Source organism: Aythya marila (genome assembly GCF_965140915.1).
Source record: "Aythya marila genome assembly, chromosome: 16".
In the NCBI taxonomy this organism is placed as follows: Eukaryota; Metazoa; Chordata; class Aves; order Anseriformes; family Anatidae; genus Aythya; species Aythya marila.
In genome coordinates, this window is record NC_139057.1 from 14,338,209 (window position 1) to 14,355,641 (window position 17,433).

Genomic DNA, 17,433 nt, shown 5'->3' on the forward strand with positions numbered 1-17,433 from the left:
AGCAACTGTTAATTTCAGAGGGCTGAGCCTCTCAAGGTTGCACCCAGGAGGGAAGAGAGCCTGCTTAATTCCCTTTGCGCTGCCCCAAGGGGTGTGCAAAGGGGAATAGGCCTCTCTGCGGGGTTTTCCACTGCTGGTGCCATTCCAGGTGCCAGCATCAGGGAATATTTTGGTTGTTCCCAGCTTTTCCCCTGCTGGGACGGTTCCTGCCCTCGCAGCACTCCTGGTGCTGCCTGGCCTTATCCATCCCTGCTGGTCCTTCAGTGCTGACCACGGGCTGTGGCTCTCAGCTGCTCCGCGCAACCAGAGGTGTCAGTGTGGGATTTAAGGAGTGTTTCCAGGCTTTTTCAAGCTGCACACCTCAGTCTGCCCGTGGTTATTGTTGCTTGTCATCACAAATTGGGTAGCGTTACGCACAGAGCCAGCTCGCGTGCCTGTGTGCACCTGCGCTCGATGCATAATTAATTGGTACAAATGCCTGAAGTAGGTAGGGTGGTGTGTGTACCTGGAGGATCTGCTGGGCCCTGGCTTGCTGGATCTCTGGGTTAGCTCCAGAGCCGGCTGGGAGCTGTTGCTGAAGCAGGGCTGAGAAACAAAACCCAGCGTGAGAGCAGAGTGCTGCCTGGTTGCCAGCTTGCCGGGCTGGGCTTCTGAAAGACCTTCCCTGCTTCTCCTTGACTCTGCTGCTGCAAAAGGCTGGGAGAGCAATAGCTGACTGACTGCCTCTTCTCCCCTTTTGTTCCTAGATGGGGATGGTCGGAGACTCAAGGGAGCCATCCAGAGGAGCACAGAAACGGGGCTGGCTGTCGAAATGCCCAGCCGGACCGTCCGTCAAGCCAGCCACGAGTCCATCGAGGACAGCATGAACAGCTACGGGTCCGAGGGAAAGTAAGTCACTGAAAGCATCTGGGTAATCGCTTGTGGGATGCTCAGTTCTTCTTACACCTATTAATTTTCCTCCAGTGTGATAGACGATGTCTCTGTCAGACTCATCTCAGCTGCAGGTGTACTGCCCATTCAATTACAGCAGGTCTCTCTGCCTGCATAGCTGGCACATCCTTTAGCTGTTTATATACTTTTTTAGTGTCCTCATTATTCTGAGCTGAAGCAGATACCCATTACTTTTAACAGCTTTGCTTTTAGAAGAATAATTCAGGGTGAATAGCTGAGGCCCATTACAGGTAATAAATTATAAGCCGGCAGTCTTTAATGTTGCACAATGGCTGTCTCCCCTGTTTCAAAAGAGCCTTTTGCTTTGGGAAACAAAAAATATCTAAAAAAAAAAAATGTGCAAAGGTGATAAAAATGATGCAAGTAGCGAAATAATTATTCTGATATCAAAGTACATATTTAGAAACACTAGTTAAAAATACTTATTTAGAAACCGTAGTTAGAAGTTTTGTTAACAAACTTTCTTTTCTGTTTCATCTGAGTTAGTGTCCTAAAAAAATGTATTTTAGAACTGTTTTTTGACCCCAAGAAAGGTTATAACACCTCCTATTGCATTTAGGCCCTATAACTGAATGCAAAGCAGTGGATCCATTGTCCGTAACTCCAAGGACTGACTTGTCTTCAATTCTCTTTTCTCTGTTTCCATTGTTTGAAGCCATAGATGGAGATTATCGTAATTTTATTAAGATGGCTATTCATGGGATCTTTGAAGAGGCTAAAAAACACAAGAAAACAAAACAGTATTTAAAAAGGGGCAGTCAATATATATATAATCAAATTCCATGCTTGTAGGTGTGAGACTAAAATGTTTGTGTACCTAAAATGAGTCCTGCTTATGTACCACACTCGGCTTCTCGCTGCGCGCTCTCCCTAGCCCCGTGAGGTATTCCAAGTACACCGTGCTGCTAAAATACCAGGGTAGTCCAAAGGCTCCCTCAAATAATTAATGCAATTCTGGTGTTAAATAAGTAACGGGCTGTAAATTAAGAGCTACTTTCTTTAGCTTTGGAAGTAGGCTAATCCTGGAAAGGCATCATAGATCTGTGCTGAAGGTTGGAAATAGTAATGAGGCACAGGCTGCGATAGCAATCTTGTCACTCCGGAGCTGTGATGTACCTTATCTCTTCCGTGAGCCCTTGTCTCTGGGGAAATATTCCTTCTACACCACCACAGTCCTGTGGCTTGGAGTTCTGCCTCTGCTACGAGATTCGGAGGATTAGTGATTAAGTTCAGTCCCTTGGCAATGCAGGGCAAGAATCTGCTTTTGTGCAGAGCAGAATATTTTTCTTTTTATATTTACATAGCTTATTCTCCTGGGAAGGGGGTGTAATTCTCTGTGTCCTGTCCTTGCACATGCTGGCTGCTTGGATTGGTCTTTCCTGGAGAGGGAATATTTCTGCCAATAAAATATTGCACCCGGCCGAGTGCTGTTTTACCCTGAGGACAAGCTGCGTGTAGCTACCAGTGCAACAAAGAAGTCAAAATCCTGTCTTGCAGTCCAGATGTCTTTATTAGAACAAGCCTGATGGTTGGTATTCAAGCCTCAAACGTGGCCAGAACGTCCTCACCAGCCCCTCTGCCAGGGATGGGACAGTTTCTGCTCCCACTTCTCTGCAGTGTGTGATAAGTGGTTCCTGGGCTCTTTGTTCCTAGGTGGGATAATTGGGCTCTCTGGAGAGCCCACGGGAATTGCAGTTATCTGCCTGAACCACCAGCGATAAGCAAACGGGGCCGAGAGTACAAAGAGCAAAGAGGGCTCTATTCTCTTGAAACATGGTGGCAGGAGAGTTTCTCTGCTTTCTTTTCCCATTGCGAAGAAAGGAAGTATTGGGGAATAGCCTCGAGGGGCAGAAATGTATTCAACTAAATCAGATTTCTGTTGGTTTCTCTTGTTTGCTGTAGCTGTGTTCCCAAGGAGGCAAAATGAGGATTCGGATGACTCCATTAACTGTGGCAAGTTTATTTTCTTTTTAATGCTGGCTTTCTGACTGGTGCAGATAGTCCTTGGTCAGAGGCATTTGTTGGCAGTGTCTGTCAAAAACCTGGTTTCCAGCAGCACGAGGTTACCCTACTTCTTCCTGCCCATGCACCTCTTTGGTATGTGGTTGTGGGAAGAAAATTCATTTAAAACATCGTCTTTCCAAAGGGCTTGTTTCCAAAGTTCGGTATAGTTTCATAATCCTCTTCAGTTTAAGGGCTAAAAGGACAACTTCCAAAGGTGGCACACTGAAGCGATCAAACATTTATGTAAAATTTTGCTGCAGAAGGCCTTAAATACCTGCTCTGATACAAACACACTCTTGAAAAGTGATGCTGATGGACTGCTGTCGTGTTTCCTGCAAGGAGCTGTCTACAGCTGCTCAGCTCAAGTGCAAAGAACCACAATCGAAGACTTTTATGTATTGCATGATTCTGAGCAGCTCTGCTTATAGTGTGAGCACCAGACTGCCTGAAATCTGGATCATTTTATGGAAGGCTTATTATACAGGGATGTACTTCTCAGATCCCCTAGGCCCTCCTTCAAGAAAATACTCATTTCAGGGTCTTACCCAAAGACTGGAGTATATGGAAGATTAGCGGGTCTGAAAGATGACTCTCCCAGAATTTAAACTCCTACGACGTGTCAGTAAGTGCTGACAATGTCTCACACTGCCCCATTTCATTTTTTTCCCAGCCGTATTATGCAGCTTTTGTACTGCACGGTAGTTGTGCACCAGTATAGGAAATTAATGTAATAAAACTCACTGTGTGCCCTTATAGAAGAGAAAGGTGGTATTTATTTTAAACAAAACTGTGTTCAGCCATTCAGACTTGTAGGTTTCTCTCACCAGCTCTCTCACCCCACGTGCAGGTGCCAAGCCTCGTGCATCTGGGTGCTCTGCCAGGCTTGGTTGGGTGCTGCGGGGAGGAAGCACCAGGGACACCATCTGTCAAGCCCTCACTGCGTCTTCTAGGTTGTTCTGCACAACAAACTTGTTCTTGGACTGCTTTTTAAACACTTTCTAGGACTTGTTTCCTATTACGGGCTGATCTTTCACTTCAGGGTCTGATTTTCTTCATCCCCCATAAATCCCACACAGACGTGTTTCCAATCGTAATTCACCCAGCCCAATCTGGTTCTGGTTACAAATCCCTACAGCAGTATTTTCTTCTGAGAACATATGTGGCAGCCTGCCTGAGAGGACAGCTACCCAGTATAGCAACTCTCAGGACAACACCAAGATTACCCAGCGATAACACTGAGCACAGAGGAGGAACTCCCCAATAAACCCTTGGGATGCAGCAGGGCTCCCGCTCCGTCCTGGCTCCCACAGCCTACCTCTTGTTTTGGCTGCGTTTTGATGCAGCTGCACGAAACCATGTGCAACATTCAGCAAGCGACAGATTCTGGACTTAGGTGTGCCTTACTCCTGCCAAACACTTTCCTTATTGAAAATGGAGCAGAAAGGCAAAAAGGGACCTGGAACAACAGACTGCTAGCGGCCCCAGTCCCTAATGTGTGGCACTTGACAGGTTTTTTGTTCTTGCTGGCTGCTGCTGAGATGATGGTCACAGAGAGCTCAGGTGACGTTTACCTTAGAAAAGCCCAGCAGGTGATGACCAGCAAACACTTAGAGATGTGTTCGTGCAATTTCTGAGATGAGCCTGCCTGTCCAGCAAGGACCATCCTAAAGGCTCGTGCTGGAGCTGTTCAGTGAGTGCCTCTTCTTCAACATCTGCAGCCGAGGGACTTCCAGACTCCTTTATGACAAATCACCTCTAGGGCTCTCCTTTTATCTGAGTCTTTTAAAAGAAGAAAAAAAAAAGTGTTAATACAGCTCAGGCTGCAAGAAATCAAGGCCCAGAGGTCTTGATGGAAACCAGGGAAGGCACGGAGAATTGTTCCTGTAGCACACCGAGAAATTCATCGGCCTCTTCACCAGCAGCACACCTTCCTGTGCTGTTAAGCTTGACCAGCGTGGCTTGGAGAGGTCGCAGCCTTGAAAGCTGTACTTCCAAGACTGACTGCAGTGAATCCCACCTGCAGGAACCTCTTGAGGAGCAGGCAAAATTGCTCCCTGACGGCAGGGATCTTTTATTCAATGTGCCTGAGAAGTTGTGGTCTGTAAAACCGGAGCTTGCCTGGCGAGGTGGGGAATGGGGGAGGTCTTTGTACATAATTCCCTGCCTATTTTTTATAGCACAGCTTAGGTGGCAGAACTCACGGAGCAGAAGGATCCATACACAAAGGGAGTACAGGGTGTTACAGCACATAAGACAGTACGTCACGGTGCTAAAAATGCTGCAGAAAGCGGAGTGGCCAAGAGGGAGCGGAGCTTGTTGGGAGGCAGAGACGGGAACGCTGCCTGCCTGGGAGGAGATGTGCAGTTGGTGCTGTTCGCTTCATTTTAGGTGCTGTGGGGACAGGTGTTCACCAAAGCCTCTCACTGCCAACGTGGAGGCTCCTGCAGCACTCACATCCACTTGGACAAGGCACGGGGCTGTGTGCCCAGTCCCACGACGCTACAGTCAGATGTACAGTGCATTAATAATGCCTGATACGCACTGTCAATATTTTAAAGGCAGGGGCAATGAATGTTAAACTAACCAGTTGTGCCTTCCTCCACAGCTGATAGATAGTGACTTCGCTTTTGTGTGTGTTAGACGCAATTTAAAAGAGCTCAACATCCAATATGGATGAGTGCGATTGTGAGGCAGTGCGCTCCTGCTCTCTGAAATTGGACTTCTGATGTCTTCTTTCTGCTCAGATAAAATAACTATTGAATACATTATCATTCTCAGAGGAGACTTTTTTCCCTCTTCTTCTGGATGAAGTGCGTCTTGCTGGCCCAGTTTTTAAAGGCAGAACAACTTCCACCTGCAGGAGATGCTGGATATACAGCAAATGGGTTAATTCGGCCACGCAGCTCAAGCCACTGCTGCATGTTTAGTTGCATGGCTGTGTTCAGGTAACCTGCTTATTAATTACCCCTTTGTGCACTAAGAGGATGAGAACAAGTCTTTTAGAAAATATTTACAGGAAGAGATCAGTGCTCTCTGAACCCCAGAAATGCCCAAACAAATTCCACGTATGTACTGGTGGTGGAAGGAGCTCCCCTTTTAGGAGGGGATCACTTCTAAAGGCTTGAGCTGATGGCAAACAGGTGGTTGTGTGGACAGCACAAATACTTCACAAAAAGCAGAAGACAAAATGTTGTCTTCTGAAAATAGCTGCTCTCCGGGGGCGCGGGGTGGCTGTGGTGAGGCTGCAGGCTTCACGAGGACCCGCGGTGCTGACCCCACAGAGGTGCAGTGCTGCAGGAGTCGGGATGTGCAGCTGTACTGAGAGATGGAAACGGGGCCTGGGGCCCAGGGAGAGGACACAGAGTCACCTCAGAACAGCCCTGGTTGTGCCAGAGCTCTGTGACAGAAGGGCTGCGAGCGGAGCTCAACGCCTCACTCTGCCTTCCTTTGGTGTGGACACAGCAGCCGGTACGTGGCCGTCACAGGCTGGGGCAACTGAGGGCAGTCCCAAGGTCTTGTAGGAGAGAATCACAAAGTGTTGTATCGAGGGCAAAGGAAAGGAAATAGGCTGGCTTGTGCTTCTAACTGACAGCTCAAAAAATGGTGTTGAGGGCTGCCTGGGAAGAGATGGGGAAGGAAAAAGTAAAACCCAGAGACAGATTGTCTGGGGGGTGATTTTTGGAAGAGGTTCATGAATGATGTGCATGAAGCTGCTCTGTCTCGAGGCCTGGCTGTGGACGGGGTGACCTGTGCAGGTGTTTCCTATCCTATTTCATACGAGTGCTGCGACGTCCTGACAAGCTGACTGTGCAGCCCTGTGCAGCAGAATAACGGCGGTACCTGGCATGCAGCATCCCAGAAGCGATTTAAAAATAGATTTAGAAAAGAGGTCAGACAAACTCCACATGGACAAGGGTAGAAATTAATGATACGTTTTCCCTGCACGTGTCTGTGCAGATGCACGCTGTGCATGCTGATGTGCAGCGAACAAGGGGTGGGGGTGAGCCGGAGGCTGAGCACAGCCACGGATGCAGGAGGAGAGGAATCGGCACAGGTGCTCCGAGTCCTCCTTGCACTGCTTGCTATTGAAACAAGCACTGTCCTTCTAGTCAGTCAAATCCTGACCGGTTTACAAGCGAAGTTACAGCTAGTTCTCCATCGGAATGGACGTGAAGGAGAGCAGCCGTGCTGTGACGGAACCGACTGCGGGGTGATCTCCGCGTGAGTTGTGAGTGCAGCCCAGGCAATGCTGCCACCTCCGAGGAGCAGAGGAGCAAGCAGCTGGCAAAGAGCCCTTCAGCCACTCCTCAGTTACACTAAAGAGGACAGATTTCATGTGCCCCGACCTGCAGCATGCATCACAGGAGTGCAGTCTTCAGAGACTGCTGTGCAGATTTCCTAAATCATTGGAATTCTCACTGCTGTTAAAAATGCGCAGAAAAAACCAACTAGGCAATTTCAGCTCCAGCCTGAATACACAATTCTTCATATTCTGTGAACACGCAATTTTGTTTTACACATACACATGTCACAAAAGAGACAAACTCTTCATGCAGTCACCTTTTTCGTGAGGTCGGGAATGAGAACTAGGCGTGCGTTTGGCAGGGGCTGCATGCGGGCTCTGCTTGCGGCTGCCTGGAGCGGGCAGGGCTGGGCTCCCCGCTCTGCCTTCCAGCTGGAGCCTTGCAGGCGGTGCTGTGGGATCTTGTCTCCCTCTCGTGGGTGTCCCAGCGACTGCAAGGACAGCGATTGTCCCCTGCGGTCCCGAGGTGTGTCCGTGCTGCAGGTGCTGTGATGCCGTCAGCGTGGCGTGGAGGCACCCACGGTAGCTGGCTCATGTTCCTGGCTTGGTCTTTGCAAATGGCTCTTATCCATCCATCTGAATTGGGTTTTGCAGCTGGTGCTGAGCCTTGGGGGCTGCAGCTGATACCTGTGCAAACAAAATTAATGTTACTGCATTTTTTTGCTGATGCTGCTCGGCAGAGACAGTGTTAGTTGGCTCAGAGACCCCAGGATCAACCACATCCTGAGCTCTGTTATGCTGCTGCCTCTGCTTTGCCTCCTCACCTCCTGCAGGTGCTCGAGCACAATGTCCTGTGCTTGTCCTTGACAGCCTGGAGGTGTCCTTTTCCTCCCTGTGCCTTCAGGTCAGTAACAGAATCGCATTTACTTAAAAGCAATCCCACCGCACACCCCCTAATCTTTAACTTCATTAAAACCATCCTCATTCAGCTGGGGCAGAGCAGAGCCCATGAATCATGGCTAGCGAAAGCAGGGGGCCAAAGAAGAGACAATTAATTTCTTTCCAGCCCAAAAGGCTGGGCTGTGCTCTCTGGGTGGAGGATTTGTGCCCTTCCCCAGCAGGCTGACACGTGTCACCTGTTCATCCTTCTCGGCGCGCTGCTGTTCGGTTCCGTACCAGCAGCCCCGCTCCCCAGGGCCATGCTATGACAGTTGCTATTTGCAAGTCAGCTGCAAAATGCTCCCTCTTTATTCCTGCAAGCTATTTTTAGCACTTCTCTTTACACTGAAATAGAAAAGACATCCTTTATTGGTGATAACCAGGTTACAGTAGCATTTTCTGCCCGTAAGGTGGAGCGTTTCGGGAGAAGGAAGGGTGCGGTGTGCCGGGGCGTGCTTTAAGTGATGGGACCAAAAGAGTGCTGTGCTCTCTCTTCTGGGTGGTGGAACAAATGTGAAAGGCCTGTCGGGGCCAGAAGCTCCTCGTGCAAGGAGGGTGATGGCCCTGTCCCGGGGATGCTGAGGGGGCACCGTGTCCACCCCAGCAGCGAGCAGGGGAAGCGGTCGGGGCTGGGACAGGCTGGGTGGGTGCCCAAGCGCTCTCCAGGGCTGCGCTGGAGGAGCTCTCTTCCCCCCTGCTTCAGCTGTAGAAACAGCAGCTGAATGTATGGGGAGGGTCTGTCCCACAGACTCCAGCCCACACCGTCCTCAGCCCCCCTCACTTGCTCACTCCAGCTCCTCGCCGAGCACTTGGTGCACGGAGCTCAGCGAGCGGGATTTGAGCACCCTAAATTTAGCCGGTGCAGCTCAGTGGTTCCTGCTGTTTTCTCTTCCCATGCATGCTAAATGTCTGCAGTTGTGTTTTCCTCTCCCCCCTCTCCTCTCCAGGGAGAAGCAAGAGCTTTCTTGGAGATGGCTTATGATTTTTCCAGACAGAAATTGTTTCCATTCCAGGTTTATTGGCCATACCCGAAGAGATGTCCAAGAATCACTAAAAGCCCAGCAGCCTGATGCAGAGCTGGTGTTTCTGATGCCTATTAAAGCAGGGCTGCAAAAGCCCAGCCTCTGTACAACGTAACTGGCAGTCCCACCAGCTAATGGCATGATCTGTTAAAGAATCAGTTCCCTGTATCTTCCTTCCTCAGCTAAACATAACAAAATGAGGGAACATTAATTGTCTAATGTGGTACTGAGTGCTGGTAAACCCCCTGACTGAGGCTGGCAGCCAGACTGCTCGAGTCTTTGCCTTGGCCTGGGGTTTGAAAGGGGCTGTTGCCATCCCTCTGAAGATCAGCCTCAGGGTAGGAAGCAGCACAGGAGCTTTGCTTCTCCCAGCTGCTCCTCACCAGTGGCGGTGGGCAGCCAGGCCGTGTGCCTGCAGCATGGCCCTGCTGTCCAGGTAGCGATGCCCTGCGGCCTGCCCCTCGCTCCAAGTGGCTCTGACAAGGGCGCATCATTTCGAGGTAGTCCCAAACCCTCTGACTTCTGAGTCTGAGCAGAGATAACAGCGACTTTGGTCTTGCTGCGAGCCCTTCCAGTCGCTGTTGTTCACCTCCAGCCCAGCAGCTCTTGTTCTCTCTGGTGCTTTGTATTTTTTTAACCTCGCTTTTCTCGTGCTCCTGCTGTTTTCCTCCGTGCTGGAACATGGTTGATGGAGCTGCAGCATCTGCTGTCCCATTAAGGGGTGCTCTAATTTGGTGGTTTGGAGGGGTGTGCCGGTGTGCAGGACCCTGTGCCATCCTGCCAAATACTGGCATCAGCCTTCAGTGTGAATCTGTGCCCCACAGTTAATGGGAAACAGCCCCATGGGGCGCACGTGGTGAAGTATTTGGAGTCCTCGGGGGGCAGAAAGGCTTCTCCTTGCTGTCCTGCAGTGAGCAGTAAGTGGGGTTTCTGCGGGTGGGCTTCTCCCAGCCGTGTCCCCACCACGGTCACTGGCCAAGTTTTGCCTCGCAGCCCTGCCCTTGGGACGGGGAACTCACAGAGCCCCGAGGCTGAGCTCGCTTTGCGCTCCTGCAGCTCCAGGCTTTGCTGCTGGACTCCTTTGTTACCCTAACCCTGGGCGTCTTGTCAATGAGACCGAGCATCTGCTCCGAGCACGGCGGTGAGCGTTTCCCTGAGCGAGGTGTCTCACCAGCTGGTTATTTACGCGCTCGTTCAGGTCACGTACTCCCCGGGGTAGGAGCGAGACCGAAGTTGTGCCCATTTATCTTCCACGAGTTGAAGAGAATAAAGAAAACATTTACCTTCTGGCTGAGAGTCCCTTCATCCCCTGCTGAATCATGTCTTTCTCTTTCAGATCTCCTGTTTTTCAAACTATTTTAGGTTCTCCAAGCGCAACTTTTCATCCTTTTTTGACCCTCTGTAGATGGCTCACTGTGGTCAAGGAACCTCGCTGGTCTCCCGTGTGGCAGAGCTCCCTCGTTCCCTCCTTGTATGGGCAAATAACCGGCCTTACACAGCCTGCCCGCTCCCCCTTCCCCTGTTTTCCCCGTCGTGTTTCCCTGTCCCTGCAGATTCAGCAGCCCTGCGTGTGCACGCATCTGTCCCCAGTGCATGACAGGTCCAGGATCTCTGTTCTGTGCCTTGTGCTCGGGGTGCTGCTCCTGGGGGCTGCCCCGTTGGGGATGGGGAGAGCTGGGCAGTGGGACAGGGACCCTGAACCCATGGGGTCCCTGCAGGACAGACGGTGGCACTGGGGACGCACCCTGTGCCTGCGAGGAGTCGGTGACACTGAGAACAGGCTTAGATATTCTCCGCAATTAGTGCCAATTATAACTGCTGCTGCTTTTGTCGTGTCTCGGAGTACCACCTGGGGTGCTGGTGCACGCCGTGGATGCAGGGTGAAGAAGCGCTGAATCGAGGGAGGCTTCGGGGAAGTCTGCCCCGCTCGGAGCCCATCCCAAGGCTGCCTGTAGGATGCCAAGGCGCCCTCCTCCCTCCTCCTTTCCGCACAAGGTGGCTCGTAAGGAGCTGGAGGGCAGATGCTGAGCTTTGTGTGCCGCCTTCCTCGGGGGAGTAAATAAACATCCCAGCAGGCTGAGACCGGGGCTGCGAGCAGCTAATGAGGGCTGAAACCTCAACCTGAAATTACCGCTCTTCTGGGTGAATGGGGTTAAAAAAAGGTTGATTATATTTTTTTTTAATGTCTTTTAAATGTAACTGGCTTGCAGGGGGGATTCAATGGATCTTTGTGAGCCCGCAGTGCACAGCCCTCCCCGGAGGCAGGGCTTCTCCCCATCTTCATCACCAGGGTAAGCTGGAGGGAACATGTGGCCCTCCTCGCCCGTTCATTTCGACGGAATTAATTCCCAAAGCAGCGAGCTGTGTCACTGTGTGGGGAATGCCCCCCTCCAGGGGCCTTTGGAGAAGTGCCGGGGGCTGCACGTTGTGTGGCTGCCCTGCGCAGCACCTTCCCCGGGGGGCAGCACGCAAACCCGGCGCTGCAGCGGGGGTAACCCCACAAACCTCCTGCCGTGTGTTGCAGCGGCTGTGCCGCGGGCTGCTGGTGGAAGCAGGTGTCAAAACCACCCAGTGGGCGTGACTCCGGTGTTGAGTGATAGGAAATAGGGCTCTGGTCAAGAAATAGGTGAGTTGCTGTGTGTGTCTGAGAGAAATGGGGGATTCCGTCCCAAGGGGATGGATGTCAGCACCCCTAAGCTCCCCTCTGGCGGCTACTCTAGCTGTGTTAATTCCTTCCCGAAACTGAAGGTTGGGAAAGGAGAGCTACCACGCCAAGCAGCTGCTCAGATGGCAGTGCTCCCTGGGAGAGGTGACAGGCTGCACGTGGGTCTGGGATGGCAGAGATGTGCCCTTGCAGACGATTCATTAGAGATAAGTACCAGCCGACTGGTGACTGCAACCATCGTTGCCTTTTTTTTTTCTTTTTTTTTTTTTTTTCCTCCGCAAGGAAAAGGATTTTAAATGGATCCCATGTAACAAAACTGCCTTTGAAATCACTGAGCTTTTCAGGGGAAAAGGCTTCTGCAGATGCCATTCATTTCAAGGATATATTAAATCAGGCTCTTTAGTTACCGGGTTGCTTTAAAATGCAAATTAACCACTTGCCAAAATCCATTTATTTTGCAGCTTGAATTTCAGTGGAGTCCATCTGGCATCTGCTGGGCAGTTTAGTGACTTCCTGGGGAGCATGGGCCCTGCACAATTTGTTGGGCGTCAGACCTTGGCCACCACCTCGATGGGTAAGGAACACAGAGATCTTATGTGGCTTAAATTGAATCTGGAACAGACCACTCCTACGGCCACCTAATAACGCGTCCAGCAGCTGCTGCTCTACCACTCCTCCGCTCTGTTTCTGCGTTAAATCAAGTAGGCTTGGCTGCGAGGGTTTGCTGATTGCTGCCAGTACAGCGTTAGCAGGGGAGCACCAGCTTTATGCTTTCCTCCACCAGAGCTGAAAGGCACAGACTAAGCAAAACGCAGCTAAAAACCTGAAAATGCGTCCTGTGCATCTTTCTGTTTGCCCTCCAAGGCCCATCAGGCTCTATACAGATTTTCTTACCGTATACCATAATTGCATTTTCCCAAGCAGCCTGCAACTCTGGGTGTTCCAGTTTGGGAGAGAATGGAGGCTTGCTGCCACTGAGGAGTATGAGACTGAGTCACCAAAGCCATGTTAAAGGGCTGAAATTAGAGATTGCTTTTGGAAATGTGGGTTTGAATCACTGCAGAGCTTCTGCAGAGTGAAGCAGGAGGAGATCAGGCACTTAGGGCCTACGGTTCCTTACAGCTCATAGTGGGCATGACACAAAGATTGTTTGTTAACATTTTATTAGCCCACAAATGTATTGTTTTGAAAGTGTTCTGTCTGTTCTGACATTTTGGTTTAGGGGATGTGGAAATTGGCTTGCAAGAGCGAAACGGGCAGCTAGAAGTGGATATCATTCAGGCCCGAGGACTGACACCAAAACCCGGCTCCAAAACACTGCCAGGTAGTGTGCTTTGACCTCCTATAACAGCTCACTGAGCTTCAGCCTCCTGTCACGCTTGTGAAAAGGAAAATTTTGTATTCTGCTTGGCTTCTGTGGCAATAAGCAGTATTTTTGTTGTATGGAAAATAAGGCTGGCTGGGCAAATCTTTTCACTGCTGTACATGCCTTCTTTGGGAATAAGAGAGACAGAGACGTGGCACTCTGTCTTGTCTAAAGTGAGCATGAAGGTTTTTTCATATTTGACCATATTTGTGTTGTTTTTGTTTTTGTTTTTTCAGCTGCTTACATCAAAGCCTACCTGTTAGAGAACGGTGTGTGCATTGCGAAAAAGAAGACAAAAGTGGCCCGCAAATCTTTAGACCCTTTGTACAATCAGGTGTTACTGTTTCCTGAGAGCCCTCAGGGCAAGGTATTACAGGTAAGAGGAGTGGGTTTCAGGTCTGTCTCTTTCTCTCCCACCTGTGCTGGAATATACTAAGTCTGGCAAAGAATCTGGATAAATAACACAAATGAGAAAAAGCTAATAATGCTTTCATGGAACTACATGCGCTCTGTCTGAACTTAACAAAAGGAAAAACCTTTTTTCTTGCTCAGACTGTTTATTATTTGATACCCTGCCAGGAAAAGGTTCCCTTTCTTTGCTTCCCAGGAAAAGGTTCTTGTTTTGTTTTCCAGTTAGGAGATAGACAGTATCCGTAGGGGCTGAACAGCCTTGCACCATAGGTTTCTTCTGTGTTTATTTGCATTCAGAGCACTCTGCTTTGGCCATCACCCAGTCACATATCCTACCTATTTCTACCTCTGTTCTTTTCCTGCCATACATTCTCTGCCATACTCACATTTTCAATCCTGTACGTATGTTTCCAGGGCAAAGAGTGAATGCCATTGGTTAATTCGTACCTAAATCATTCCCATCCAACAAACCCTGGCTAAAATCCACTGGGAATACTGATGCAATTAACCTGTGAGTTTCTGTTGCTTACCTCTGCTGGCATATGAATTGCCAGCTAATCTACTTGATCCTTCTCCTTAGTGAACTCTTCTTCGTTTACCTCGATCAGAAGCATTTTCCCCTGCTGCAGGCAGAGCACACGTTTTTGACTGAAATGTGGTAGGGCCTGGCTTGGTCTGGGTTTCCTTACCTGCAGCCTTGCTGCCATGTGGGCCTTCACCCCGAGTTCTGTGGATCACAGCACAGCCACAGTGCTGTCACACGGAAGGTGGAAGCAAGGCAGGCAGCCTAAAGTACCTAGAAATTAGCTCACAAAAGGTGTTGAAGGTGTTAAGAACTATGGATTTTATCCTCAACAAGGATGGGAAGTTGAGTATGAAGCATAAATTAGTCTTCATTTCAGATATGTGAGCAACATTTTCCAGATAGTCTCCAAGGAGGTCAGCTCGGGGTGGTGTGAGCTGGCAGAGCCCAGCTGCTCCTGGAAATGGTCCCCTGGGTGATCCACTGCTGTGTCTCCCTCGCCACCATTTCACCTTCTGCCACACAACCATGGCTGAGAGGGTTCTCACGAGTCTTTGCCTTGATCTTGCTTTTATCAATAGACCTTTGTAATAGGACAGTGAGAAATGCCTCTGCCCTGCTTTGCCACTCAGTCAGAAAGACTGCTGCCTTCCTACAGGCAGAGGCACAGCAGAAACCCAAAAGCAGGCAGTAACTGTCAGTATATGGTCCTCTCAGGCAGTATCCTAGCCATATCCTCGCCTTGGCAGCAGCCCTGGTGCAGGAGGGCAGCCCTGCTGCAAAGAGGGGTGGAGTTGTGCCTGCCTCTTTGCAGCTCTGCTGTCCTGTGCCCTGCTCCATTTGTGGTTTCCAGTTTGTCTTAAGGACCGGTTTCAGTGTCTGATTGCACCTTGCACTGTCCCATTGGAACTTACTAAAAGGGAATAAAATTAAGAGCCTGTCTCTCTGCCAGTTGCTGTGCCACCAACCCAGCTTTCCTCAGTGCTTTGCTCCATCCCGTGCTGACATAAACATTGATGTTTGATGTCTCTCCTACCTCGTTTTACAGAAAACTCTAATATTCTGGTTATTCGGAGCCTAGGGAAAGAAGCTCTCAGGATTAGCCAGAGATCCCTAGTCACCATCATAACCCATCGTCCTCATCCTCTCGTCTTCAGAACATGAACTCGCTCTGGAGTCAGTCGTCACCTTTGTCTTGAGCCATGTAGGGCCACTCGGCCACACGCAGCCCTCCAGCATGCCTAAGCCCATGACCCTCACTACATCTGTGCCACCCACTGGTCTCCATCGTGTCGTAAGTGTGATTCAGCTTCCCCTGCTCGGCTGCCAGCTCTCTCATTAGACCCTCCTCTGCGTCTCCAAGCCGTTCTCGGCAGCCTGTTCTGCTGTCCCCGCATGCCGCCCCGTGTGTGCCCCTTACGTCACCAGTCCCGCTTGCCAGCGCTCGGCTCCTGCCCTTTCTCCAGGTGAGTGACCGTGCCTCGTGGCCATCTGCCACACGCCATGAGGCCTGAGTGCGGATGTTAAGACACAGACTTTTCCTCAAATGGTTGGCTCTTGGCCCAAGTTATTGCCCTACTCGGATTGTGTTGGGTTATTTTTCCAGACCAGGAGCCCTTCCTTCCCTTTTCCCACCTTGTGCACACACTTGCCTTGTCCAGCAGTTAGAGCAGAAGAAGAGTGTTTCATCCACACATGCTTTCATTTATTTTTTATTTTTCATGGGGAGAAAAAAAAAAAAAAGTCTGGTAACGTTCAGATTTGTAAAGCTGTGCTTAAAACAAAGGTAAAACCATCAACTTCACGTCACCAACAGCATAGCATATACCAGTGTATTCCTGTTGTAGTGTAAAACTTCCTGTTCTTCCCATGTAAAACTTTCTGCTCTTCCCAGACTCTAGTAAAGCCCAAGGAGGTTGGATAAACAGAATGCACAGAGATCCCTCTGATCCCTCTGATCAGATTGCTGCTTCCCAAGCAGGTGTACAAGTCTGAGGATTAATTGTGCTTCCCCCCTCTTGTTTCTCAGGTGATAGTCTGGGGGAACTACGGACGCATGGAGCGCAAGCACTTCATGGGAGTCGCCAGGGTCCTCCTGGAAGAACTGGATTTGTCAACTTTAGCAATTGGCTGGTACAAGCTCTTCCCAACCTCCTCGATGGTAGATCCCACTACGGGCCCGCTCCTGCGTCAGTCCTCACAGCTTTCCCTGGAGAGCACAGTGGGACCCTGCTGTGACAGGTCTTAGTGAGTAAGGAAGGGGGAACTGCTTTTGTTTTTTAAACATGCTGTCAAGGTTTTGTTTGCTGGAACTCTGACCTCAAGCGCAATGCATGTTCAATCAGTTCTCGTGGAGCTGGAAGAGGAGGATAAACCAGTGACCTTAGACAGAAGACGAGGGGGAGGGCGCTGTACCCTCTCCGTCCGAGGAGGAGGTGCCATGGGGCATGAGTCCTAGTTGTCAAATTAGACATACACCTCTTGTTTCACTTCTCTCGCTGTCATTCTTGGACCCTTGTTTCAGATCAGTATTAACCCTGGAAAGTTGCAGCATTTGAAAGAGTATGGGGGGAGTAAGGAAGGCATTTTGCTTAACCGTGCATCTTACAAATTTCTTAGGTTCTTTCTCACAGTACCTGAAAAATTCAGAGGCCAATTTCTGACCTAAAAAGAGCAGGAGTAGAAAGTTTGAGAGGAAGCATTTGTTTTTTCTGAGATCTTTCTTCTTACAAAAAAGAAAAAGAAAGAAACCTGCAACCCTTAAGTACCAATTCCACGTCAGTGAGTCACGTTAACTGTAACGCTGTCGTTGCTGTGTTTTCAAACTGTGCCAAATTACCAGCAAGTGTCTTTGCCGCGTTACTTGTCTGCCACTGCTGATGAAGCATACTCGGTGGGAGAATAAGCGCCTACTTAGACCAGACAGTTTGAACAGAGTTCGAGTTTAGCAGTCTAATTAACTGCAATTTTGCTCAGTAAAAAAGCACTAGAAGTGGGAGCTGAACGTCAGACTTGCTGCTTGAGATAGGTTTTATACTGACTCCCTCATTGCTGTGCATCCTTCAGCCCCAATGTCTTCTCTCTCCTGCTTTTCTTTCATCTCCTTTGTGCTGGTACATATCTGCTGGAGATGCTGCCCTTCCTGTTGTGCTATTGCCTGACCTGAAACAGGACTGTTTTATTCTGCCACGGGAGAGGAGGTTGAGATTTCTTTGGGTACAGAAGAAAGAAACCTCAGGTTGTCATCTGACAAGAAGGTGCTGGAGGGCACACGATCCTCCTTGAGGAAAGAAAGTCGCTGTAGGCAAT

General features: G+C 49.8%; 1 protein-coding gene across 1 annotated transcript in view; it reads left to right on the forward strand.

The window, feature by feature from the left end:
• Positions 1 to 16,372, forward strand: part of RIMS4 (regulating synaptic membrane exocytosis 4) — a gene marked incomplete at both ends in the record, with an annotated part of 49,977 nt that extends 33,605 nt beyond the window's left edge. Inside the window, 5 exons of the mRNA XM_082772941.1 lie at positions 747 to 888; positions 12,286 to 12,398; positions 13,047 to 13,148; positions 13,427 to 13,566; positions 16,154 to 16,372. Of these exons, the coding sequence (XP_082629067.1) occupies positions 747 to 888; positions 12,286 to 12,398; positions 13,047 to 13,148; positions 13,427 to 13,566; positions 16,154 to 16,372 (716 nt within the window). The remainder of the gene's footprint in view (positions 1 to 746; positions 889 to 12,285; positions 12,399 to 13,046; positions 13,149 to 13,426; positions 13,567 to 16,153) is intronic.
• Positions 16,373 to 17,433: the final 1,061 nt, after the last annotated feature.